At 43.1% G+C, this 27105-nt stretch overlaps 1 protein-coding gene across 1 annotated transcript in view; it reads right to left on the bottom strand.

Annotated features, from left to right (window-relative positions):
- Positions 1 to 285: 285 nt before the first annotated feature.
- LOC122921319 (embryonic protein UVS.2-like) overlaps positions 286 to 27105 on the bottom strand; it is a 76821-nt gene continuing 50001 nt past the window's right edge. Inside the window, exons 9-19 of the mRNA XM_044271296.1 lie at positions 24164 to 24229; positions 22688 to 22822; positions 22484 to 22601; positions 7963 to 8141; positions 7678 to 7759; positions 7424 to 7551; positions 7219 to 7334; positions 6511 to 6736; positions 4167 to 4285; positions 2961 to 3171; positions 286 to 290 (exon numbers count right to left, since the gene is read on the bottom strand). Of these exons, the coding sequence (XP_044127231.1) occupies positions 286 to 290; positions 2961 to 3171; positions 4167 to 4285; positions 6511 to 6736; positions 7219 to 7334; positions 7424 to 7551; positions 7678 to 7759; positions 7963 to 8141; positions 22484 to 22601; positions 22688 to 22822; positions 24164 to 24229 (1385 nt within the window). The remainder of the gene's footprint in view (positions 291 to 2960; positions 3172 to 4166; positions 4286 to 6510; positions 6737 to 7218; positions 7335 to 7423; positions 7552 to 7677; positions 7760 to 7962; positions 8142 to 22483; positions 22602 to 22687; positions 22823 to 24163; positions 24230 to 27105) is intronic.

Genomic DNA, 27105 nt, shown 5'->3' with positions numbered 1-27105 from the left:
GCCATTTCTCCACAATATCACATACACATTTACGAAAAATAAAAGAAAATTCAGCATTATAGAAGATGCAATTAGTAACTTTATTTGTAAGACTTTTTTTTATTAGATAGCATTATATGAAGGACTGAAAAATCATATGAAAGAATTTCTTAATCTCAATACTAACATTAACTATGATTTTCTAAAGTAAAAGAAAGTCGAGAACATCACGTAAATATAATGTTAGTGATGATGTAGAGAGAACTGGTAGAAATGCACAATATTTTGGGGCCTGATCATCTTCAGTTACCCTGCAGAGAAAAATAAACAAAGATAGATTCAAAAACCAAATAGATTTGTAAAAAATCCATCATAATAATTTTTATAACCAATAGAAAAGCAATGCAGTAATTAGAAGATAAAACATAGAAAGCATTTTACAATAGGGTTTATTTGATAATATAAAATGTTTTAAAATAGGAAATAAAAGAGGAATCCATAGAAACTATGTAATGCTTCTTTGCGGTTGTGCTGTAGGAAAAGGAATATTTTCTGCTGTATTACCTAACATTTAACAGCTAATCATTGGAGGTCTCAAGAACTGCTCAAAATTTGATAAATGTAATGTCTGCAGTCCTTTTTCAAAACAATATGGTTTGATCTGAATTTATTTGCGGCAAATCACATTAAAAAACGTCTATTTCCTGGCTGCAGAAAGCCTTTATAGTGGAACACTATGCCTTGCAGTGACACTCATAGGGAGTCTGCTGTGGTAGTGAAATAATATTGTGAGTCAGTATGACATGCAGATCACAGGCATTGCTCTTAGATTCACTGCACACATCATTTATTTGGGCAGTCACGGGGCCAAAACTCAACTAATAACTCAAGTATGAACTCAGCCTTACAGTTCGATGTTAGCGCCAAGGAAGAAGCGCACTCAGCAGTCATCAGCAGATAGATTTCTACAGAACCTGTTCTATTAAATGCTTATACAAGTATAGCCCCACGAACAGAGTGGAGTGGGTGTGAGCAGTAAGTTTGTGTTGACGTCACTGATTATTTTGCACGTCCTCTGATCCGTCAGAACTATAACCCCCAAAAAACGGATCCTGTCTGTTGAGCATACCGCCTTCACTCGGTCAGCATTTGGTCAGTAATCAATCAGTATTGCTTATGCCAAAAAAACAGGAGAGGATCCAAAACAGAGATGACACGTGAATAGAATATTTGCATGTCTTCTGTGTTTTGTACCCACTCCTGCTTTTGGGTACAAAATCACAAGTCAATTCTGATGGAAACATAAAGGTTTTACAGCTGCTAAACAGACATAATATGTTGTGTGTCTAATTTTTCCTTACTTCTGACAGATAAGAAGAAGGGTCAAATAAATGATGATATCAGCCAGGCCGATAGTGCAGTCATGAAGTGGGAAGGGTGGAAACAGCGTGAGAAGTCCACAGAGTGGCCCTATGACATAGTGATGAAGTGGAAGCAGCATGAGGAGACCACAGAGTGGCCCAATGACAGAGACTGGAGGTGGCAGCAGCATCAGGAGGCCACAGAGTGGCACAATGACATAGTTGGAAGTGACAGCAGCATCAACAGACCACAGAGTGGCAAGGTGACATAGTGTGGAGGTAACACAAAAGGCTTTAGAATATATAACTGCACCGCTGAACGGCAAATATATTTTTCTTTTGCCACTAGTAAATGACAAAAAGGGCTTTAGAACATATAAATGCACCGCTGAACGGCAAATATATATATTTTTTTACCACTTACAGTATACAATCCACAAAGGGGGTTTAGAACATATAATTGCATAGCTGAACGGCAAAAGGGCTTTAGAACAAAAAAACTGCACTGTGAACAACAAATAGGCCCTTTCCCTCCCACTTATACACAACAGAAAAGGCTTTAAAACAAATATATATTTGCCGTTCAGCTGTGCAGTTATATCTTTTTTCCACGTATTCATTCCACAAAAGGCTTTTAGAACATATAACTGCACCACTGTACGGCAAATATATTTTTCTTTTTTCCACTTATACACTCCACAAAAGGGCTTTAGAACATAACTGCATCGCTGAACGGCAAATAACTGCACCGCACAATGACAAAAAAGACATAGCAATATTTTCTTGTAATAAACTCTGTTAATGGCTGTATCAAACAGCACTTGCACCCCAATAATAAGAACTGTTTTCTAAAAATTACAGAGCTGTATAATGGCAATTTGGATCCCCAGTCAGTGCAGCAAGGTGTAATAGGATTGTTCCTATTCCCCAGGCTGTAACCTCCCCTACTGAACCCTGTTCTACATAAATGCTGTGGAATGATTCCTCCATATCCTTTCCAAACACCTTGAATAATCTTTCCCTGAACTTGTAAATCGTTTTTTCAGCACAATGAAGTCTTTCCTAGCACTGTCCCTAGCGCCTGCTGACATCTCTCCCTGCACTAAGTACACTGGAAAATGGCAGAATCCAAGATGGCAGAGGCTATTTATAGGGCTGTGACATCCCAGCGCTGGCCGGCTGCTGATTGGCTGCATGCATGGCATTATGGGTGATCCCGCCTTCCCAGAGTTCCTTGCTCCATGTCCTCACACCTGCAGTATCCATTTTAGCAATTCGGATTTGGTCCAAATCTAATTTTTCCTGAAATTCCGATCAAATTCCACTTTATCAACTTCGATTCGCTCATCTCTAATAATAGCTAATTGTACAGGAATGTTCTGTGATTTGAATCTTTTCAAGTGAGTCTCCTAACAAGTGGACATTGTACAAAGAGAACAACCTCTATCATTTCCTCTAAAAACATATTGGTATGACAACTAATGCAATTAGACCATATCATGCTCTTTCCTGGATGATACCATTATTTATGAATATATGATTGCACTTGTATAGTCGACCTACAGATATAATGTGCTATGTAATGTAAAGAACATGTAAAATCAAGGCCGTGGTACTCACCAAATTTATATGATGCCTGGAAGCCTTTAAACTGAATGCTGCCATCACTAACAAATGTTAGCAACAGTGTATTGCTTCCAGAAGTAAAAGAGGGGATTGTACGGTTCCCACAGAATGGACCTTTCCAGGTGGACCCATCCACGATCTTTAAATAGTCATGTAGGCAGTACCGATCACCCTCTGTCTGAAAATCAGTAACTGTCAAGGAAATCTGTAAAGAGCAGAAAAATACATTGTACTCTCATTATAACACAAGTGGATCAGACTACAACATATGAATTATTACTAAGGAGTAGTGTTGAGCACGAATATTCGAATAGCGAATATTAATCCCGAATATTACGAATATAGTGCTATATATTCGCTATATCGAATATTCTTCATTTTTCACATCTGAAAACATGATTCCTCCCTGCTTCTTTCTTGTGGGTCAATGAGTCATTGGCCCACAAGCAACTATGTTTTCATATGGAAAATAAAATTACGAATATTCTAAAAAACGATTATATAGCAATATAGGGAATATATTCGTTATTTAGAATATTCACATTTTTCTTTTCAATCTGTACGGTCGTTTACATACTCTTCCCTGACACGCGTCCCCGTCACCATGGGAACGCCTGTGGGTTAGAAAATACCATCGGATCTGATTTTCCCTGAGATCGTGAAAACTCGGATCCGATGGTATATTCTAACCCACAGACATTCCCATGGTGACGGGGACACTTGTCAAAGAGGAGTATGCGAATGACTGTAGAGATTGGGGAAAAAAAGACGAATATTCTAAATAACGAATATTTGCTATATTGCTATAATTTAGTTTCTTAGAATATTCGTCATATTCATCATATTATAAATTTTAGAATATGACGAATATTCTAAAAAACAGAAGTTATAGCAATATAGCTCGTGAAATACAGCTAATATAGTGCTATAGTATTTTTTATTTTTTATAGTGTATCTTTTTCCAAATCTGAACTTCAGAAGAGGCAAAAAAAAATTCTCATCACTACTAAGGAGTTCACCAGAGACAGTGATAATTTGTGTAGATTGTAAAAATCCCGTGGAGTTAAGTTTTGTGCTGTCACTTTATGACAGTTTCTAGATATTTGACAGACAGACTGATAGATTCTAGGACAACACCGGAAGTAATAAAGTGAAAATATTTTTGGGGCTTTCTTGGACAAACTGAAAAAAACACTTTACCTTCTTTCCAACAGGAGCTGTAATGGTGTAGTTGCAATTCATGTTTGGACGATAGGAGTTGGGGTACCCGGGGGTTGTAAAGTTTCTTTCAGGAGTATAGAATGTTCCTCCACATTTCACTGTGGGAAATACATTTTAATATCATTATTGAAGTACATAAATAATCCTATACTATGTATTTTACATTTGCTTGTAGTTGGCCATTGCATTTAAAATGGTAGTCTTTTCAACTAAATGAAAAATATATGTTAAAAAATATTTATTTTCGAACTCTGAGCCATGTAAACATATAAGGGGTTACTTATCATTTGAGATTGTTTTCATGTCACTTTTAAGTCTGGTTTGGCATTGTGTGGTTGCACTAAATTTTTAATTGCTGCAGAGTTTTCATATATTTGGTGCAACATTATATTGCTTAGCCCTAAAAAGGACACCAAGCAGCAGCCTGGAGTAGGATGCGACTTCTTGTGACTTTTCTGTGACATTTCAAGTGCGGCAGACAGTAAATGAGCCATAATCCAGTTCTAATCTCACTTTTCTGCCTTAAAGGGGTTCTGCAGTTTGTTTAAACTGATTATCTATCCTCTGGATAGATCATCAGCATCTGATCGGCAGGGGTCCGACACCCGGGAATCCCACCGATCAACTGTTTGAGAAGGCAGCAGCGCTCCAGCAGCGCCGCAGCCTTCTCACTGTTTACCGCTGGCCCAGTGATGTCATGACTAGTTGTCACGGCAGACAGGATACAAGATACACAGGATATAAACAAACAAGTGTATAGGCAAGAAGCTGGGGATAGATGTCACCTCCTGACAAATCCCTACCAGCTCTCCCTAGACTTCTATGCCCACATTCAGACCCTGAAGGTGGGAATGAACGTGTCCCCGTGCCTAGGCTGAAGATTCCCTAAAATCTCTAAGATGGTGAAAGGGGGAAAGAGGCAGCCTGCTCCCTCAGGACCTAGAGGGGGCAGGCGTCTCTCTAACAACCTAGACAGACAACCACAAGAAAACAAAACCAACTTATCTTGTACTGAGCAGGAACAGCAAATCCTTCCTTCCTTCCTCTGAGCCAGACAGAAGCTGTAAGCCGCACAGGACACTGGGAGTGGGTGTAATTTAAACTCAAACCAATGACCCCACCCAGTGTACCTGAAGGTAGGCGGATATAGCTCAATTCCAAAACAAAAAGGCTACACACGTGCTGCTAACCTGGCAGACCTCCGCACATAGCCTAAGCAGGGCATGACACTAGTATCAACTTGCCTTGGCAGGGATAAGCTCCATTCAAGTGAACAGAGCTCAGTCGTGCCGAGGCAAGTTGATACTAGTCGTGACATCACTGGGCCAGCAGTAAACAGTGAGAAGGCCGCGGCGCTGTTGGAGCGCCGCTGCCTTCTCAAACAGCTGATTGGAGGGGGTGTCGGACTCCCGCCGATTAGATGCTGATGATCTTTCCAGAGGATAGATCATCAGTTTAAACAAACTGCAGTACCCCTTTAAACATAGAACACGTTGTGATATTTTGGAGATCTACCGCTTTTGACATGTTGCATGAGATTTTTACACCAAAAACCTGAAGTATCTGGTTGGATAAGCCCTTTAAGGAGTATTTCAGGATTTTATGATTGTTTACCTATCCTCAGGAGAAGCTGTCAAAATAGTGTAAGGTTGGCTGTTCTGAATAGCGCCTGTGTAAGACGTCGGTGAATTACAGCTCATTCCAATATGTAGTGGACAGAGCTGGTTACTGCAGTGATCGCTTTAATGGGAGCAGTGCTGCTGTAACCAGTTCTGCCCACTACACATTTTATGGAGATCTGTAGTTCCAGTGCCAGACCCACTTATGAGAAGCTGATCAACATGGGCACAGGGTGTCAGACCCTCTCTGATCACCTAATTATAGTCTATCCTGAGGAAAGGCCATAAATATAAAAATCTTATAATTTCCTTTTAAACAAGTTTTCCAGTAATTCACATTACACAAAATCTCTGGCAGAGACTTAGGCAGATCAAATTGATTTTTTTTTACTTCAGAGAGCAAATTGTTTTTCTTCCAGGGTTAGGAGGCCTCCGGAGACATGAAATTGTTGGCAATTAAAATCAAAGGTTTCCTCCAACATTTATGTGATGTGTGTAGCCTCCTATTGTGAAAGATGATTCTTGTGTTATCCATATATAGGTTATATATTAATTGTCATCCTGCTTAGGATGATAATGAGATGACTGCTAAAAATTGATCTCTACAGATTTGGATGTCTTGACATGTTTTAGGATATTTTAAGATTTTATGATTTTATTTTGCAATGTTTTTTTTAACCACTTTAATCAATATAATACTGTACCTGTGCTGTATAAGGCTTTAAAGCCTACCCCAGTACCACTGCTGTCAGTGGAAAACTCAACCAGTAACTGGTTAGTAGAGGCAATAATTGGAGGGATCAACCCAGTGCCACAAGTTCTGTCCAACAACAGGGGATCTCTCTTAGTGGGACCATCATAAATCCTAATATAGTCAGATATACAATTGGGAGATGACTGGACATCAAAGGCAACAAAGTTCAAAGCAACCTAAAAATAATAAAGAAAAACAGATAAAATCACTTGTAGATACTGTAGACCACAACAATTGTAGATACTGTAGACCACAATGACCGGATGTCTGTTGAATCATTAGTAATGGAAATTATATGTGTTAGAAAGATAAGTCTTGAAGACCAACATTAAGAAACACAAATAGGATGTAAATCGGAGAATAACCAATATCATAGTGATGGTTTATATAGAAACTATACATAGCAATTCTGATATAGGTTTAGTTAATGCCAACATATTGATAAAAGGGCACAAAATACCAATAACAGTTGGATAATTTAATCTGTCTATGTAACATAATGTCAATAATTATTCCAGACTGTGTGGACCATGTATCATGATATAGATCAACTTCCTGATATGTTAGATGTTAAATTGTGATAGAAAATATGGTCTTGTGTCAAAAATGAAAAAGGTTTTGGTTCTTTGTCAATAGTTGTGCCTTTTCACTACAGTACCTGATTTGATGGTGTTCTGATCAGCCAAACACAGCTAGCATTATTGGGGTAGGCTGATGGGTAGTTGGCGGAGGTTAGACTTCCATTTTTTTCATTAAGTAAATAAGCACAGGCATCTAAAAAGGGAAATTTAAATTTAATTTAATCAATGACTGATGGATCTTGTATGCAACTTTTTGAAAACTGTAGACCTGCAAAAGCTTACTGCATTGATACAATCGGTTGATTTTAGAGACATCTAGAACACTTAGTCCATTTATTTGTCCAATTGGGATGTTTGGGTCAGGTTTGGTCACAATAGTTGGTTCTCCTGAGTTGTTACTGAATGCAAACCTGACAGATAGAATAGACAAAAAAGAAGGTGACTCTATGATACATCATAGAACAGCGTACAGTATTTTATAATTGTATTAGTTTTAGTCTTTATAGTAACCACATATTAATATACAATGAACTTACTTGTTGTAATGCATCACTGATCCAAAATCGTACTCCAGACCAAGATTGTTAGTGTTTTGCTTGTTAAAATTTCCAGTGTAATCTGTAAGACAAAGGATCTCTATGAGCTTGTGTTTCAGATGTCATGGAGTATTTGGCATGTGTACTGGGCCTAAATCTGTGAGAAAACTGTATCAAATGCAATCGAATAGGGTTTCCAGAACCCTGTTCACATGCATCTCTGAAAAAGAGGCAATGAAAGACATTATGAAAATAAGTGTCAAGTATTCATGGTGAGGGCTTTACCTGGTGCTATATTTTGAAACATGATGGTGACATAGTTATCCCGGTCACTCCTTGTTTGCTCATGGTAGAACCCCAGGGCATGGTTTAGTTCATGTTGTATAGTTCCTCTGTTCATACAACCACTGATATCTAGTCCAACCCGCTGACTTCCACCTATTCTTCCCAAATATGATACACACCTGAACAGAAATAGGGGATAATTACTATTAATTTGATATTTAACTTTAGATATTTCACAGCATTCTACAATGAAACCTTTTATTCTATATGTCATCTTGGACATGCAATATTAAAGGGGTTCTCTAGGGATGATTTCAAATGGCTTCCAGAAACCTTATATACTGCTAGAGCATAGATAGTAATGATGTGATCTTGCCATCATCGCTTAGCAGCCTGACAGGAACACTTACCAATGTTCATTATATGCAAGTGCTAGAGCGTATTATGTAATGAAGCCCTCTTACTAGTGTTGATCGTGCACCTTAGTGCTCAGGGGTCCGGGCCGAAAACATCGGGATGCTTGAGCACCAGAGTATAATGAAAGTCAGTGTGAGAACCCGAGCATTAAACCAGGCACCCCCTGCTCTGAAGAGTTGAGGGTGCCTGGTACAGATGGCCTTGGGGTTTGCGAACTTTGATCATTCGCGGTTCGCTAAACAGGCGAACATATGGCGATATTCGCGCCTGCCATATTCTTTTACATTGTGAAGAACTTTGACCCATGACACATCCATAAGGTGGTAAAGGACAGCCAATTGAGATGTTTCAGCACATGGACATACCCCTACCTTACAAATAAACCTGATATTGCCGCCATTTTACATTCAGTCTTTTGCCAGTGTAGGGAGAGGTTGCTGTGTGGAGCAGGGACAGACTCTTAGGGACACCAAACGCTAGCTAATGGGGCCACAAATGTCCTTTTAAGGACTGGTATAGGTGTGCTATCGATAGGTGTGACTTACTGAGGGGTGTAATATAATTATAATATACTTTCTAACATAGAAATTATATTATAGTGCATTTGTATTGTGCAGCAGTTGTGTGCGGTTCTGCTGTGATACTGCAGCTACACAGAGTGCCAAACGCTATTGGAACAAATAATTTCTACTGGTGTGATATACTAGTTGCCCCCCCCCCAAAAAAAAAAAAATTGAGTTAGGGGTGTGATATACCTTCTTCCACAAATACTGCTCTTCTATAGGGACTTTTATCACAGGATCATTTTAAAAATGACAGGCAGAGGAAGAGGCAGATCATTCCGCAGGGGTGGTAGGGGTCGGGCAGGTGCACCAGGACAGTGCCTAAGTGGGAAGTTGCAGAATGTGCGTGCATTTACGTCAAAGGATGCACCAGACTTGGTTGAGTGGCTCACTCAGCCTTCCGTTTCTACACCCTCCTCATCCTCTCTATTTGCACCCTCATCATTTTCTGCTGTGTGCACCCCCAAAGACACCGACACCACCATATACCCTCTGATCGAGTCAGAGGAATTATTTTCCCATTCTTTACAAGACCTTACTGATGTGCAGCCATTCTTGGCATCAGATCAGGAAGAGGAGGGTTTTAACGGCTGCCACCCATCAGTCTGAGGACAGTACCCAGATCAGTCCAAGGAGTGTGGTCTCCACTGTTGCTGCCTACTACGAGATCTCTAATGTCAGTGGTGGTGAAGGTGACGATGATGATGTGTCGATGGACGTCAAGTGGGTGCCCACAAGAGAGGAAGAGGAGGGGAGTTCAGAGGGAAAGACGGACCAGCAGATAGTGAGGAGAAGGAGAAAAAGCAGGCAGAACTTACAGTGCACAGGAGGCAAAAAGCAGACTGCTAATGTATCTGGAATGAGCCATCCACCATGCACGGTAACATCTGGCGCTCTCAGGACGCCGGCACATGGTTCCTAAGTGTGGGCTTTTTTTTACGTGTCCGTTGCTGACAATAGTGTTGCCATCTGAAGCCTGTGCTGTCAACGCATAAGTCGCTGTAAGCCCAACACTCACCTAGGGACGACCGCCTTAAGAAGGCACCTGGCCTCCCATCACCGAGCCCAGTGGGAGAAACACCGTAAGAACCCACAAAGCCACACTCCCGGCGTTTCTTATCCTGCCTCTTCTCCTTCTCCTCTGTCTTTCCAGTTTTCCTCCACTTCACCTTCCACCATGCCATCGTCACGTTCATCTGGCAAAAGGTAGGCTTCCTTGCCCCAAATGTACGAGCAAAAAAAGATGACGACGCCGGATAACCAACTTTTTCCAACATCTGACCGCTGCCTTGTCAGAACTGCTACTCTGCCAACTACTGCCATATAAACTGGTGACCTTGGATCCCTTTAGAAAATTTGTGACCATTGGCACAATGGAAGGTGCCCTGAAGGAAATATTTCTCCCAAAAGGGCATCCCAGAGCTATATGTCCACATTCAGCGGCAAATGAATGTATTTCTGGAACACAGTGTCTGTTTCAAGATATATCTGAACACAGACACGTCGTCTAGCAAACTCGGGCAGGGAAGGTACATAAGTTTTACTGCCCACTGGGTGAACCTTCTGACAATCGTCAAGCATGCAAAACCCGTGGCACCTTGCATGCAGGCCTGCCTATTCTTCCTACTCCATCCTCCCTCTCCTCCTCGGCTGACTCCTCCTTTTCCGATGCTACCGTCTCTTCCGCTGTGCTTCCCAGAACCTATTCAACGTGCCAGGTGAGGCGTTGCAATGCTGTGCTGCATCTTTTGTGCCTGGTAGCCACTAGCCACACCGGTCCGGCACTCCTTTCAGCTTTGTGTTTACAGGCCGATCAGATTTGACAGTTGGTAAAGTGGTGTGCCCGTCAGACGTCTGATTTGTAACTGCCCGATGCAATGGAACTCCACCTTGTAAATGCTTGAAAGGCTGCTCCAGCAGAAACGTGCAGTTAACGGCTACCTGTATGAACTCTGCGGCAGGACAGGTTCTGGGGAGATTTTTTATTTTTTTTCCGACACGCCAGTGGCTGCTCATGCCTGACGCATGCAGACTTCTGTGGCTATTTGATGAGATACCAAACTACTCCCCATAGTAGTGCCCCTATGCAGGTGGTCAATCTTATGGTACAGTGCGTATTACAAAAGCTAGAGAACAAGAAGACTGTGGGCATGGTACTGACACCCTCTGGTTTGCTGGAAAAACTGTACGGCCTTCAAACCAAGATGGTGTGGGATACTTGTGTAGAGAGTTGAGAACATAGACCACTACTGCTCATTGTCCATGACCACCACATTACCCCCTTTTTTCTGATGGTTTGTTTAACCACCGAGGGGTCATGTTTAGGGATGAGCGAACTCGAACTGTATAGTTCGGGTTCGTACCGAATTTTGGGGTGTCCGTGACACGGACCCGAACCCGGACATTTTCGTAAAAGTCCGGGTTCGGGTTCGGTGTTCGTCGCTTTCTTGGCGCTTTTGTGACGCTTTCTTGGCGCTTTTTGAAAGGCTGCAAAGCAGCCAATCAACAAGCGTCATACTACTTGCCCCAAGAGGCCATCACAGCCATGCCTACTATTGGCATGGCTGTGATTGGCCAGAGCACCATGTGACCCAGCCTCTATTTAAGCTGGAGTCACATAGCGCCGCCCGTCACTCTGCTCTGATTAGCGTAGGGAGAGGTTGCGGCTGCGACAGTAGGGCGAGATTAGGCAGATTAACTCCTCCAAAGGACTTGATTAACTGATCGATCTGCAGCTGTGGATCATTGAGCTGCTGATCCTCAATTGCTCACTGTTTTTAGGCTGCACAGACCGTTTGTCAGTCTCATTTTTCTGGGGTGATCGGCGGCCATTTTGTGTCTTGTGGTGCGCCAGCACAAGCTGCGACCAAGTGCATTTAACCCTCAATGGTGTGGTTGTTTTTTGGCTAAAGCCTACATCAGGGTGAAGCTGTGACACCAAGTGCATTTAACCAGCAATAGTCTGTTCATTTTTTGGCCATATACAAAATCAGGGGCAAGCTGCGCCTGTCACCAAGTGCATTTAACCCTCAATGGTGTGGTTGTTTTTTGGCTAAAGCCTACATCAGGGTGAAGCTGTCACACCAAGTGCATTTAACCAGCAATAGTCTGTTCATTTTTTGGCCATATACAAAATCAGGGGCAAGCTGCGCCTGTCACCAAGTGCATTTAACCCTCAATGGTGTGGTTGTTTTTTGGCTAAAGCCTACATCAGGGTGAAGCTGTCACACCAAGTGCATTTAACCAGCAATAGTCTGTTCATTTTTTGGCCATATCCCAGTCTAATTCTGTCACTAAATCCATACCGGTCACCCAGCGCCTAAATACTAGGCCTCAAATTTATATCCAGCTAAATCTGTCCCTAGTGCTGTAGCTGGGCGAGTTATTTAGTGTCCGTTCAAGCACATTTCTTGTTCTGGGTTGAAATACAATTCCCAATTTAGCAATTTCATAATTTAGTGGTTCCTGCTATATCAGAGCTATTTGAAATCTATCCCAAAAAGGGTATATAATATTGAAGGTGCACATTGGGTCATTCAGAATAACTTCACACACACCCGCTACTGTGTATTTCCAAGTCTAATTCTGTCACTAAACCCATACCTGTCACCCAGCGCCTAAATACTAGGCCTCAAATTTAAATCCCTCTAAATCTCTCGTTACCGCTGTACTGTTGTTGCTGGGCAAGATATTTAGTGTCCGTCAAAGCACATTTTTTGTTCTGGGTTGAAGTACAATTCCCAATTTAGCAATTTCATAATTTAGTGGTTCCTGCTATATCAGAGCTATTTGGAATCTATCCCTAAAAGGGTATATAATATTGAAGGTGCACATTGGGTCATTCAGAATAACTTCACACACACCCGCTACTGTGTATTTCCAAGTCTAATTCTGTCACTAAACCCATACCTGTCACCCAGCGCCTAAATACTAGGCCTCAAATTTAAATCCCTCTAAATCTCTCGTTACCGCTGTACTGTTGTTGCTGGGCAAGATATTTAGTGTCCGTCAAAGCACATTTTTTGTTCTGGGTTGAAGTACAATTCCCAATTTAGCAATTTCATAATTTAGTGGTTTCTGCTATATCAGAGCTATTTGAAATCTATCCCTAAAAGGGTATATAATATTGAAGGTGCACATTGGGTCATTCAGAATAACTTCACACACACGCTTCTGTGCATTTCCAAGTCTAATTCTGTCACTAAACCCATACCTGTCACCCAGCGCCTAAATACTAGGCCTCAAATTTAAATCCCTCTAAATCTCTCGTTACCGCTGTACTGTTGTTGCTGGGCAAGATATTTAGTGTCCGTCAAAGCACATTTTTTGTTCTGGGTTGAAGTACAATTCCCAATTTAGCAATTTCATAATTTAGTGGTTTCTGCTATATCAGAGCTATTTGAAATCTATCCCTAAAAGGGTATATAATATTGAAGGTGCACATTGGGTCATTCAGAATAACTTCACACACACGCTTCTGTGCATTTCCAAGTCTAATTCTGTCACTAAATCCATACCGGTGACCCAGCGCCTAAATACTAGGCCTCAAATTTAAATCCCTCTAAATCTCTCGTTACCCACCGCTGTACTGTTGTTGCTGGGCAAGATATTTAGTGTCCGTCAAAGCACATTTTTTGTTCTGGGTTGAAGTACAATTCCCAATTTAGCAATTTCATAATTTAGTGGTTTCTGCTATATCAGAGCTATTTGAAATCTATCCCTAAAAGGGTATATAATATTGAAGGTGCACATTGGGTCATTCAGAATAACTTCACACACACGCTTCTGTGCATTTCCAAGTCTAATTCTGTCACTAAACCCATACCTGTCACCCAGCGCCTAAATACTAGGCCTCAAATTTAAATCCCTCTAAATCTCTCGTTACCGCTGTACTGTTGTTGCTGGGCAAGATATTTAGTGTCCGTCAAAGCACATTTTTTGTTCTGGGTTGAAGTACAATTCCCAATTTAGCAATTTCATAATTTAGTGGTTTCTGCTATATCAGAGCTATTTGAAATCTATCCCTAAAAGGGTATATAATATTGAAGGTGCACATTGGGTCATTCAGAATAACTTCACACACACGCTTCTGTGCATTTCCAAGTCTAATTCTGTCACTAAATCCATACCGGTGACCCAGCGCCTAAATACTAGGCCTCAAATTTAAATCCCTCTAAATCTCTCGTTACCCACCGCTGTACTGTTGTTGCTGGGCAAGATATTTAGTGTCCGTCAAAGCACATTTTTTGTTCTGGGTTGAAGTACAATTCCCAATTTAGCAATTTCATAATTTAGTGGTTTCTGCTATATCAGAGCTATTTGAAATCTATCCCTAAAAGGGTATATAATATTGAAGGTGCACATAGGGTCATTCAGAATAACTTCACACACACGCTTCTGTGCATTTCCAAGTCTAATTCTGTCACTAAATCCATACCGGTCACCCAGCGCCTAAATACTAGGCCTCAAATTTATATCCCGCTGAATTTGAATACAATACATTGGGCCAAATAATATATTTGTTGTTGTGGTGAACCATAACAATGAGAAAAACATCTAGTAAGGGACGCGGACGTGGACATGGTCGTGGTGGTGTTAGTGGACCCTCTGGTGCTGGGAGAGGACGTGGCCGTTCTGCCACATCCACACGTCCTAGTGTACCAACTACCTCAGGTCCCAGTAGCCGCCAGAATTTACAGCGATATATGGTGGGGCCCAATGCCGTTCTAAGGATGGTAAGGCCTGAGCAGGTACAGGCATTAGTCAATTGGGTGGCCGACAGTGGATCCAGCACGTTCACATTATCTCCCACCCAGTCTTCTGCAGAAAGCGCACAGATGGCGCCTGAAAACCAACCCCATCAGTCTGTCACATCACCCCCATGCATACCAGGGAAACTGTCTCAGCCTCAAGTTATGCAGCAGTCTCTTATGCTGTTTGAAGACTCCGCTGGCAGGGTTTCCCAAGGGCATCCACCTAGCCCTTCCCCAGCGGTGAAAGACATAGAATGCACTGACGCACAACCACTTATGTTTCCTGATGATGAGGACATGGGAATACCACCTCAGCATGTCTCTGATGATGACGAAACACAGGTGCCAACTGCTGCGTCTTTCTGCAGTGTGCAGACTGAACAGGAGGTCAGGGATCAAGACTGGGTGGAAGACGATGCAGGGGACGATGAGGTCCTAGACCCCACATGGAATGAAGGTCGTGCCACTGACTTTCACAGTTCGGAGGAAGAGGCAGTGGTGAGACCGAGCCAACAGCGTAGCAAAAGAGGGAGCAGTGGGCAAAAGCAGAACACCCGCCGCCAAGAGACTCCGCCTGCTACTGACCGCCGCCATCTGGGACCGAGCACCCCAAAGGCAGCTTCAAGGAGTTCCCTGGCATGGCACTTCTTCAAACAATGTGCTGACGACAAGACCCGAGTGGTTTGCACGCTGTGCCATCAGAGCCTGAAGCGAGGCATTAACGTTCTGAACCTGAGCACAACCTGCATGACCAGGCACCTGCATGCAAAGCATGAACTGCAGTGGAGTAAACACCTTAAAACCAAGGAAGTCACTCAGGCTCCCCCTGCTACCTCTTCTGCTGCTGCCGCCTCGGCCTATTCTGCTGCTGCCGCCTCGGCCTCTTCCTCCGCCTCTGGAGGAACGTTGGCACCTGCCGCCCAGCAAACAGGGGATGTACCACCAACACCACCACCACCACCTCCGTCACCAAGCGTCTCAACCATGTCACACGCCAGCGTTCAGCTCTCCATCTCACAAACATTTGATAGAAAGCGTAAATTCCCACCTAGCCACCCTCGATCCCTGGCCCTGAATGCCAGCATTTCTAAACTACTGGCCTATGAAATGCTGTCATTTAGGCTGGTGGACACAGACAGCTTCAAACAGCTCATGTCGCTTGCTGTCCCACAGTATGTTGTTCCCAGCCGGCACTACTTCTCCAAGAGAGCCGTGCCTTCCCTGCACAACCAAGTATCCGATAAAATCAAGTGTGCACTGCGCAACGCCATCTGTAGCAAGGTCCACCTAACCACAGATACGTGGACCAGTAAGCACGGCCAGGGACGCTATATCTCCCTAACTGCACACTGGGTAAATGTAGTGGCAGCTGGGCCCCAGGCGGAGAGCTGTTTGGCGCACGTCCTGCCGCCGCCAAGGATCGCAGGGCAACATTCTTTGCCTCCTGTTGCCACCTCCTCCTTCTCGGCTTCCTCCTCCTCTTCTTCCACCTGCTCATCCAGTCAGCCACACACCTTCACCACCAACTTCAGCACAGCCCGGGGTAAACGTCAGCAGGCCATTCTGAAACTCATATGTTTGGGGGACAGGCCCCACACCGCACAGGAGTTGTGGCGGGGTATTGAACAACAGACCGACGAGTGGTTGCTGCCGGTGAGCCTCAAGCCCGGCCTGGTGGTGTGTGATAATGGGCGAAATCTCGTTGCAGCTCTGGGACTAGCCAATTTGACGCACATCCCTTGCTTGGCGCATGTGCTGAATTTGGTGGTGCAGAAGTTCATTCACAACTACCCCGACATGTCAGAGCTGCTGCATAAAGTGCGGGCCGTCTGTTCGCGCTTCCGGCGTTCACATCCTGCCGCTGCTCGCCTGTCTGCGCTACAGCGTAACTTCGGCCTTCCCGCTCACCGCCTCATATGCGACGTGCCCACCAGGTGGAACTCCACCTTGCACATGCTGGACAGACTGTGCGAGCAGCAGCAGGCCATAGTGGAGTTTCAGCTGCAGCACGCACGGGTCAGTCGCACTACAGAACAGCACCACTTCACCACCAATGACTGGGCCTCCATGCGAGACCTGTGTGCCCTGTTGCGCTGTTTCGAGTACTCCACCAACATGGCCAGTGGCGATGACACCGTTATCAGCGTTACAATACCACTTCTATGTCTCCTTGAGAAAACACTTAGGGCGATGATGGAACAGGAGGTGGCCCAGGAGGAGGAGGAGGAGGATGAGGAAGAGGGGTCATTTTTAGCACTTTCAGGCCAGTCTCTTCGAAGTGACTCAGAGGGAGGTTTTTTGCAACAGCAGAGGCCAGGTACAAATGTGGCCAGCCAGGGCCCACTACTGGAGGACGAGGAGGACGAGGATGAGGAGGAGGTGGAGGAGGATGAGGATGAAGCATGGTCACAGCGGGGTGGCACCCAACGCAGCTCGGGTCCATCACTGGTGCGTGGCTGGGGGGAAAGGCAGGACGATGACGATACGCCTCCCACAGAGGACAGCTTGTCCTTACCCCTGGGCAGCCTGGCACACATGAGCGACTACATGCTGCAGTGCCTGCGCAACGACAGCAGAGTTGCCCACATTTTAACCTGTGCGGACTACTGGGTTGCCACCCTGCTGGATCCACGCTACAAAGACAATGTGCCCACCTTACTTCCTGCACTGGAGCGTGATAGGAAGATGCGCGAGTACAAGCGCACGTTGGTAGACGCGCTACTGAGAGCATTCCCAAATGTCACAGGGGAACAAGTGGAAGCCCAAGGCCAAGGCAGAGGAGGAGCAAGAGGTCGCCAAGGCAGCTGTGTCACGGCCAGCTCCTCTGAGGGCAGGGTTAGCATGGCAGAGATGTGGAAAACTTTTGTCAACACGCCACAGCTAACTGCACCACCACCTGATACGCAACGTGTTAGCAGGAGGCAACATTTCACTAACATGGTGGAACAGTACGTGTGCACACCCCTCCACGTACTGACTGATGGTTCGGCCCCATTCAACTTCTGGGTCTCTAAATTGTCCACGTGGCCAGAGCTAGCCTTTTATGCCTTGGAGGTGCTGGCCTGCCCGGCAGCCAGCGTTTTGTCTGAACGTGTATTCAGCACGGCAGGGGGCGTCATTACAGACAAACGCAGCCGCCTGTCTACAGCCAATGTGGACAAGCTGACGTTCATAAAAATGAACCAGGCATGGATCCCACAGGACCTGTCCGTCCCTTGTCCAGATTAGACATTAACTACCTCCCCATAACCATATATTATTGGACTCCAGGGCACTTCCTCATTCAATCCTATTTTTATTTTCATTTTACCATTATATTGCGATGCTACCCAAAGTTGAATGAACCTCTCCTCTGCCTGTGTGCTAGGCCTAAATATATGCCAATGGACTGTTGCAGTGGTGGCTGACATGAAGCCTGATTCTCTGCTATGACATGCAGACTAATTCTCTGCTGACATGAAGCCAGATTGTCTGTTACGGGACCTCTCTCCTCTGCCTGGGTGCTGGGCCTAAATTTATGACAATGGACTGTTGCAGTGGTGGCTGACGTGAAGCCTGATTCTCTGCTATGACATGCAGACTGATTCTCTGCTGTCATGAAGCCAGATTGTCTGTTACGGGACCTTTCTCCTCTACCTGGGTTCTGGGCCTAAATTTATGAAAATTGACTCTTACAGTGGTGGGTGACGTGAAGCCTGATTCTCTGCTATGATATGAAGACTGATTCTCTGCTGACATGAAGCCAGATTGTCTGTTACGGGACCTTTCTCCTCTGCCTGGGTTCTGGGCCTAAATTTATGAAAATTGACTCTTACAGTGGTGGGTGACGTGAAGCCTGATTCTCTGCTATGATATGAAGACTGATTCTCTGCTGACATGAAGCCAGATTGTCTGTTACGGGACCTTTCTCCTCTGCCTGGGTTCTGGGCCTAAATTTATGAAAATTGACTCTTACAGTGGTGGGTGACGTGAAGCCTGATTCTCTGCTATGATATGAAGACTGATTCTCTGCTGACATGAAGCCAGATTGTCTGTTACGGGACCTTTCTCCTCTGCCTGGGTTCTGGGCCTAAATTTATGAAAATTGACTCTTACAGTGGTGGGTGACGTGAAGCCTGATTCTCTGCTATGATATGAAGACTGATTCTCTGCTGACATGAAGCCAGATTGTCTGTTACGGGACCTTTCTCCTCTGCCTGGGTTCTGGGCCTAAATTTATGAAAATTGACTCTTACAGTGGTGGGTGACGTGAAGCCTGATTCTCTGCTATGATATGAAGACTGATTCTCTGCTGACATGAAGCCAGATTGTCTGTTACGGGACCTTTCTCCTCTGCCTGGGTTCTGGGCCTAAATTTATGAAAATTGACTCTTACAGTGGTGGGTGACGTGAAGCCTGATTCTCTGCTATGATATGAAGACTGATTCTCTGCTGACATGAAGCCAGATTGTCTGTTACGGGACCTTTCTCCTCTGCCTGGGTTCTGGGCCTAAATTTATGAAAATTGACTCTTACAGTGGTGGGTGACGTGAAGCCTGATTCTCTGCTATGATATGAAGACTGATTCTCTGCTGACATGAAGCCAGATTGTCTGTTACGGGACCTTTCTCCTCTGCCTGGGTTCTGGGCCTAAATTTATGAAAATTGACTCTTACAGTGGTGGGTGACGTGAAGCCTGATTCTCTGCTATGATATGAAGACTGATTCTCTGCTGACATGAAGCCAGATTCTCTGTTACGGGACCTCTCTCCTCTGCCTGGGTGCTGGGCCTAAATTTATGACAATGGACTGTTGCAGTGGTGGCTGACGTGAAGCCTGATTCTCTGCTATGACATGCAGACTGATTCTCTGCTGACATGAAGCCAGATTCTCTGTTACGGGACCTCTCTCCTCTGCCTGTGTGTGTGCTGGGCCTAAATATATGCCAATGGACTGTTGCAGTGGTGGCTGACGTGAAGCCTCATTCTCTGCTATGACATGCAGACTAATTCTCTGCTGACATGAAGACAGATTCTCTGTTACGGGACCTCTCTCCTCTGCCTGGGTGCCGGGGCCTAAATATCTGAGAATGGACTGTTCCAGTGGTGGGTGACGGGAAGCCAGATTCTCTGCTATGGAACCTCTCTCCAATTGATTTTGGTTAATTTTTATTTATTTAATTTTTATTTTAATTCATTTCCCTATCCACATTTGTTTGCAGGGGATTTACCTACATGTTGCTGCCTTTTGCAGCCCTCTAGCTCTTTCCTGGGCTGTTTTACAGCCTTTTTAGTGCCGAAAAGTTCGGGTCCCCATTGACTTCAATGGGGTTCGGGTTCGGGACGAAGTTCGGATCGGGTTCGGATCCCGAACCCGAACATTTCCGGGATGTTCGGCCGAACTTCTCGAACCCGAACATCCAGGTGTTCGCTCAACTCTAGTCATGTTCAAGGTTGGATATTGCGGTGGCCATGGTACAGTCACAGTTGGACCAATGGTTAGGGAGTCTGAGTTCCTCAAGCTGGGTGGTTACCAGGTCAAGGAACACATCAATACATGACATTTCTCCTGTAAGGGGAGGCATCTTATGACTTCTGGGTTTAATGCAAGGGGCCGGTGCCCTCACTACGTTCAGTCTCATTTTCCAGATCAAAAAGTAAACGAACGTCTAACAGAACATCTAATGGGATGCCGGGATGCCCAGTTCCTGGCACTGTCTCCTCTCCTGGTGCCTAAAGTACTTGTGCCACCGAAGTTTGTGCAAAAAACAAGTATAGGTCCTTAATGGCATAGAACTTGTGAAAGTTCTGTGTAGGCACAAAGGAGAGAACCAGTTCAAGAACCTTGATCTCAGCACTACTCAAGGGTCGGGAAGATAAATTGACCACCTGTGGGCCACTTACTGGGAGGATTCTGTGCGGCTTCTCAAGGGGTGAACTGGGGGCTGATTGGTTGGTCCTTGATTTGCTGGTCCCTGATTGGTAGGTCCAAAAAAAACAGGAGTCACAACCCCAATATGAATCCCTAGAGCGGCCTCGACCAGATCCACCTCTCGTATATTTATTACGGGTTTTTGATCTGCTCTCTTTCTCTGAGTCAGAACAGTCCGTCTCAGTGGAAGATAGATCTGTATGTCTACCAGTGATACTCGTTTAGCGAAGAGGAGTGTAGATTCTGTTTTCTTTAAAATCCGCCAGCTCTCTAATGAATTGGCGGTGTTTCCTCTCTTTTAGGTGGTATTGGAATTTTTCTAAAGTGTTCTGTAGTTTCTTCTCTTTATTAGCAAATTCCGGCTCGTGGAAAAATGATTGGGCTACCTTTATACTCTCAGCCAACCTTTTATTATACTGCTCTAGGTTGAGTTTCTCTTCTGTGAGCAGTAATTGCATCAGGTGTAAAAAAACTACTTGTGGCCTCCTGCTCCTACTTGGTCAGGAAACCAGGGTTCCTGAATCTTGGTGCAGGTAAAAGCAAGATACGGAGGCCTCTAGGTACAATATTATTTTTTAAGTAGTTCTCTAAGCCCTGCACCTCCCACAAAGATAAAATCTGGTCTTTATATGTGGCTGTTAAGTCTTTAAATGCAGCGTGGAAAGACAGAGTGTATTTATTCTGCTGAAACAGTTTGTCTGAGAAGATGTCCTTTGCTTCTAACAGCTAACCATCAGCATCAAAACCTGTTGATAAAAATCCTGCCATGCTACAATAAACAAAGTCAAACTATACTGAAAATCAATAACAATTAAACTCCCGGAGTCAAGACTATACACAGGAGATGTGGCGCGGATAATTTAACTGTCCACAGCGGACACCGTCTATAGAAAAAGTACACTGGATGTCATTGATATTTTAGGGATGTGCACACTTTACACAGGAGATGTGGCACGGATAATTTAACTGTCTGCAGCGGCCTATTAGACGCTATTTAGTGCTGGATGCTATAAAATATATATTGCTGCTGTCACACACAATAGTCCTTAAAAGGACTTTTGGGTTCTGAAAAGTTTTGCTAATAAAAATCTTCCAATAACACTCCCTACACTGTCTTTCCCTTCCTATGCTCAGCTCTCCCTGACTAAGACTGAGCCAAATACATGTCATTGGGTGCTTTGTAGCACCCGATGAAGCGTTCCGGCCAGCCAATCACTGTAATGCAAGTAGCCTACATGGCTACAGCATTACAGTGCGTGCCAGTACCACCCTGCAAGTTTATTGGCTGCGTAGCAGAAAAGAAACGTGAGGGGAGGAGATTTGAGCATTGCACTTGAGCACATGTACTCGTCCGAGTACTGCCATGTGCCGAGCATCGAGATGCTCGAGCTGAACAGGTGTTTGGCACAGCATGCTCAATCATCACTACCTGCCACCTCACACTCCTAAGCAGCTCTGCAAGTGGAGGTAACCAAGTCCAACTCATATTCTAGGAGAGTTTGCTAGAGGCCTTTTTAAATCATTCTGAGAACCCCTTTAGTATTAAAAATCTGGTTTTGGTTAAACACCAATCTTAGGTTCCTGTTATTTAAAGTTGTGGCAAGATAGAGAGTCGTAAGTAGAGAGCACATTTTTACTATGTAAATAAATGTCCAAGATGAAATGAAGATGTTATTGGTAAGTGTTGGAAAATTTTAAGACCAAGACTACATTAGAAAATGCATCCTTAGGTTACTTTAGGTATATCAAGCTTCACAGACAATAGTAGACATTGGTTTACATTTCTTTACTTGCTTTAAACTTGTAATCACAGATTACACTATTATAGATAAACTTTTAGTAAATTCAACTTGAAGAAGCCTGAATAGAAGAACCTACCCCTGTGAAGACACAATGTTGATGTAGTCCATCTCCGTTGTCCGAGGCACAAATCTCACACAAGTAAGGGTTTCAAATTCATCCATCGACATCTTAAACAAGGCAAGGTGCAAACTACCTGGGGTTTAAAGAAAATTTATATGGTGAATCTATTTTCCAGTTAGTATGGCCACCTTAGAGATAGACAGAAATACAAAAACTTACTATAATTTGAGGAAAAAGAATATGGTACAATAACCGTTCCATTGACAGATTTGGGCCACAAGCAATCTGTGCAGGACATAGCGCTGCGTCCAGTTGTTTTTAACAAGTCACCTTGATGTACGTCCATGCCATTTTCTAATTGAAGAAGAGGGTAAGATTTGAAATGCTGTATAGATATATACTTTAAACTAGAAAGCTCTACCACCTGAATATTTCATGTGTAGTCTTACAAACTCATGGTCAACATTGAGAGATGAAGTCATGAAGTAAGACTGAAAAGTTATAATTAAATGTCCAACTTATGTACAGTACTACTGCTGCATATCCTATTTATGATTGAGAGTAATTTTTTTCATTGTATTCTCAATTAGGTCCTGTAATATTCTCTCCATATTGGTAATATTAGTTACTGTTTTCTTTATGATTTCATTGGTGATTTCAATTTTGGGAGGTATAGTTCCTATATCTGGCATTTAGATTAATCTCATACATGAGAAGACAACCTGTCATAATGCATTTTACGCAATGAAATAGCAACATGCATAAAAAGTCTAAGGAACCTTTAATTTGCACTTAAAGTTTATCAGATTGTAAAACCTGTCCAGGTGGAACCTTTACTGAATTTTCAGAAGGTCTGCAGTAGCCAGGTTCATCCAATATGGAAACGAATGTCAATTTGTAGTTTTACCACCACCTTCTGGCATTGGATCTACTGCAAAACAGCTGTTTTGAAGGGATGGAGGTGTAGGACTCGTGAGTATAGGCCACAAACTAATGTGGCCATCATAAGGGTCAGTGCCAAATAAGTAATATAATAATCTATGCGTCTATGTAATTTTATTATGGCTACCTTTTACTAATTTTGGCCTAGAATAATTTTTATTGACATTTATTAAAATGTTTCAGCAGTTTTTGTCATAAAGGGCTAACTCTTTGCCTACCGTAGCTGTAAGCATATACATTTACTTTCACTCGGAGTCATTACCTGCAGGTTGTGTGTCCCTTATCTTTGAACTACTAACAGCTCATAAAAACTTACTGCAGCCATATTCTTTTCTTACTGAGCTATAATGAGTGCTTTCAACAGTATAAAGACAGAACTAGAACTAGATAATTTTAGGTTGTACAGAGAAGGAATTGATTTTATTTTTAATAAAGAAAATTGAAAATAAATATTTTTCGCTCAAAATGAGTTAGAAAGCAATAATAAAGGCTATGCCCCTTTGGAAGCATTTTTTTTAAACTTTGCATACAAATTAATTTTCTAAGTAGAATATAAATTGCTGTTCATTGGTGGACATATCCTTTAAGTCTAGGACTATTGCTATAATGGAATGAATATTGCTTTCCACATGCCAAGTACACTATAGCAGTAGAAAACGAAAATTATTTCTTAATGTAAATGCTTGAGAATTACCTTTGTGATTTCTATAACTCATCACTTATATTGATCGAGAAACATAACTAAGCTGTTACCTTTGTTGACTTGGATTATCTTGGCAAAGGTTCCTTCGGGTTCTTCTGATGCCTTAGAATCTGTATCTAAAAGGAATCAGGTCATATATTTATCTATTACTATTCATTATAATTCTACCATCAATTACAATACTGCCCCTTCAATGAAAGCTCAGAAACTGATTCATCATATTCTGTATCTCAATTTATATTAATGGGATTGAAGTAAAATGTCTAAACCATCTGTGATTTATCTTTCTATTATTTGCCCCATTTGTTAGTTAACTAATAAATCACAGACGGAAAACAAAAACATTTTAATTTATCTGTGACCTTAATACTTACCGTATTTATCGGCGTATAACACGCACTTTTTCCCCCTGAAAATAGGGGGCAAATGATGTATGCGTGTTATACGCCGATATAATCCATGAAGCCATGTTTTTACATACCGAATATATAACATTAAGACGGCGCAGCGCCTGCCGCAGCTCCCTCCTCATGCGCCGCCTGTCCCAGCTCCCTCTGTCATGCGGCGCCTGCCCCAGCTCAATCTGTCATGGGCCGCTTGCCTGTTCATTCATAAAGTGAGATAAGCAGGCAGGCGGCGCATGAGGAGGGAGCTGGGGCAGGCGGCGCATGAGGAGGGAGCTGGGGCAGGCGGCGCATGAGGAGGGAGCTGGGGCAGGCGGCGCATGAGGAGGGAGCTGGGGCAGGCGGCGCATGAGGAGGGAGCTGGGGCAGGCAGCGCATCAGGAGGGAGCAGAGACAGGCGGCGCATGACCGAGGGAGATGCCGGTCTGCGCCGTCTTAATGTTATACCTCCGGTACTACAGTAAGTACCGTACAATTAGATATAGAGTCAGATTGAATGTTTAACAGTTGCGGGGCCCGGTGTATTAGAGTAGAGTCACTGCACCGGGTCCCGCCATGAGTGTTCCCGCCCTCCTCTCTCCACACTTATCCATCTGATGGGGGATCTGTAGATGACACTTATGGGGATCTGTGGATGACATAAGTGTCATCCACAGAGCCCCATAAGTGTCATCCTTTTACATTATTACCTTATAAGTGGTATTAATATTAATAAAAAAAAGTTCTGAGCTACCCTTTTTTCCTGAAATTTCCCTCTTAAAATGAAGGTGCGTGTTATACGCCTGTGCGTGTTATACGCCGATAAATACGGTAATTAAAAATTGAAAAAAAATTGAAACATGAATCCCAGATTGCTCGGGCATTATACATCAAATCCCTTAGATATTCATTGTAATATAGAATAAGACACTTTACACACAGTTAAGCCTGCTGTAATCTTACCTGGGCCTGATTTAGCAATTTTTCTTGATCACATTTAGCGTATTTTCTGTTGACATAAAAGAGAAGTATATTGATGAGTAAAATAACAATTATAGTTTAACCTCTTGTAGATCTTGTGGCCAAGAAGATAAAGAAATTTTTTTGTGAAGTGAGATAAAGAATTGTACTAGAGTTGATGTGAACATTTGACGATTCGCTGTGTTTCAAATTAACTGTATTTTTTCAAAAAATGTGGGCCTGACACAAATAGATTGTACCCACTCTCTCTCTCTCTCTCTCACCCCAGTTCATCTAAAGGAATCGCTAAAAAATTGGTTTTATTTCCATCCAAACTTTTTGTGAAATTCAGAACATATTCAAAACTGGTAGAATCAATGCGCTCATCCTAAAATTGTACTGAACTTAGGTTCAGATATCTGGCTCTGTCCATTAAAGAGGAGAGGAAAAAGGTTTAGTACATATTGGCAGAGCTAGAATATCTCAGTGCACTTAATAGCTGATTTGCACATGAAGCTTCATGTGTTAGAGTGCAAAAAACAAAGGTACTGTTTTATCACACTGTGCAAGCTCTACTAAACATTTGCTTGCTTTTCTAGTGGAATTTCCAACTGTTATACTTTATTTCAATGAAAACTGTTACGGTGAAATGCAGGGCCATCTGCAGGCAGGATGTTATAGAGCATGATGAGCAGATTGATATCTAATTTTCCGGGGAAAGAAACAGCAAAACTTTTTATTTAATTTAATGTCCTGAAATCATGTGGAAAGTCCTCTCATTGACTGATGACCCCATGTCGGTCAGTATGTAGGACAGAGATAGCTGTCCATCACGGACAGCACTACCAACATGGCAACTGAGCTCCGAATGTGCAGAGATTTTAAATTAATAAATGTACACTTTTCTGGGATGTTTCCCTGGAAAACTATACATAAATCTGCTCAGCCCCTCCTGCTCTATAACATGTTGTGACAAATCTACTTTAAAGAGATCCGTCACCTCCAAATTTAAACATAGGTATATGACCATGTAGTAATCAGGGGTGGACTTGGAACTTAAAATGGCCTCGGAAAAAAGTCTAAAAGTGCCCCATATTATAGGTAAGTCTAATTTGACAGAATGTGGGCCAACACAAGCTACAAATAGGCAGGAAAATGTAGATACTCAGGGGTGGGACTTGGAACTTAAAATGGCCTCGGAAAAAAGTCTCAAAGTGACCCCATGTTATAGGTAAGTCTAATTTGACAGAATGTGGCCACACAAGCTACAAATAGGCAGAAAAAAATGATGCAAGCAGGGATAGCAATAGCATAGTGCAGCACAAAATACTGCCCCAGCAAAATCTAAAAACAGAGTGCAAAATAAGATCTGCTCTATCACCATACTGAGGACAATGATACAGTTTAATTTAGGAAGCCACCTTTGGCCATGTGCTTAAGTCCTGATGAATCAGTACCCTATGCTCCTAGCACTAATAATACTGAGGAGCATCAAATCATGATATACCTAGTATAGCAGCCATTAGGAGGGCTCGGGTGCCCCCCTAGGCATTGGCACACTAAGAAATTTCCCTGTATGGTCTAGGGGTATAGTCGTCCTTGTAGGTACTCCAAAAGGTAATATATTTTGCATAAAAAAGTACATTCCT

Source organism: Bufo gargarizans, chromosome 11, assembly GCF_014858855.1.
Source record: "Bufo gargarizans isolate SCDJY-AF-19 chromosome 11, ASM1485885v1, whole genome shotgun sequence".
NCBI classification, from domain to species: Eukaryota; Metazoa; Chordata; class Amphibia; order Anura; family Bufonidae; genus Bufo; species Bufo gargarizans.
Note: the sequence above shows the minus strand (reverse complement) of the source record. Positions and strands in the feature narration are given on the sequence as shown.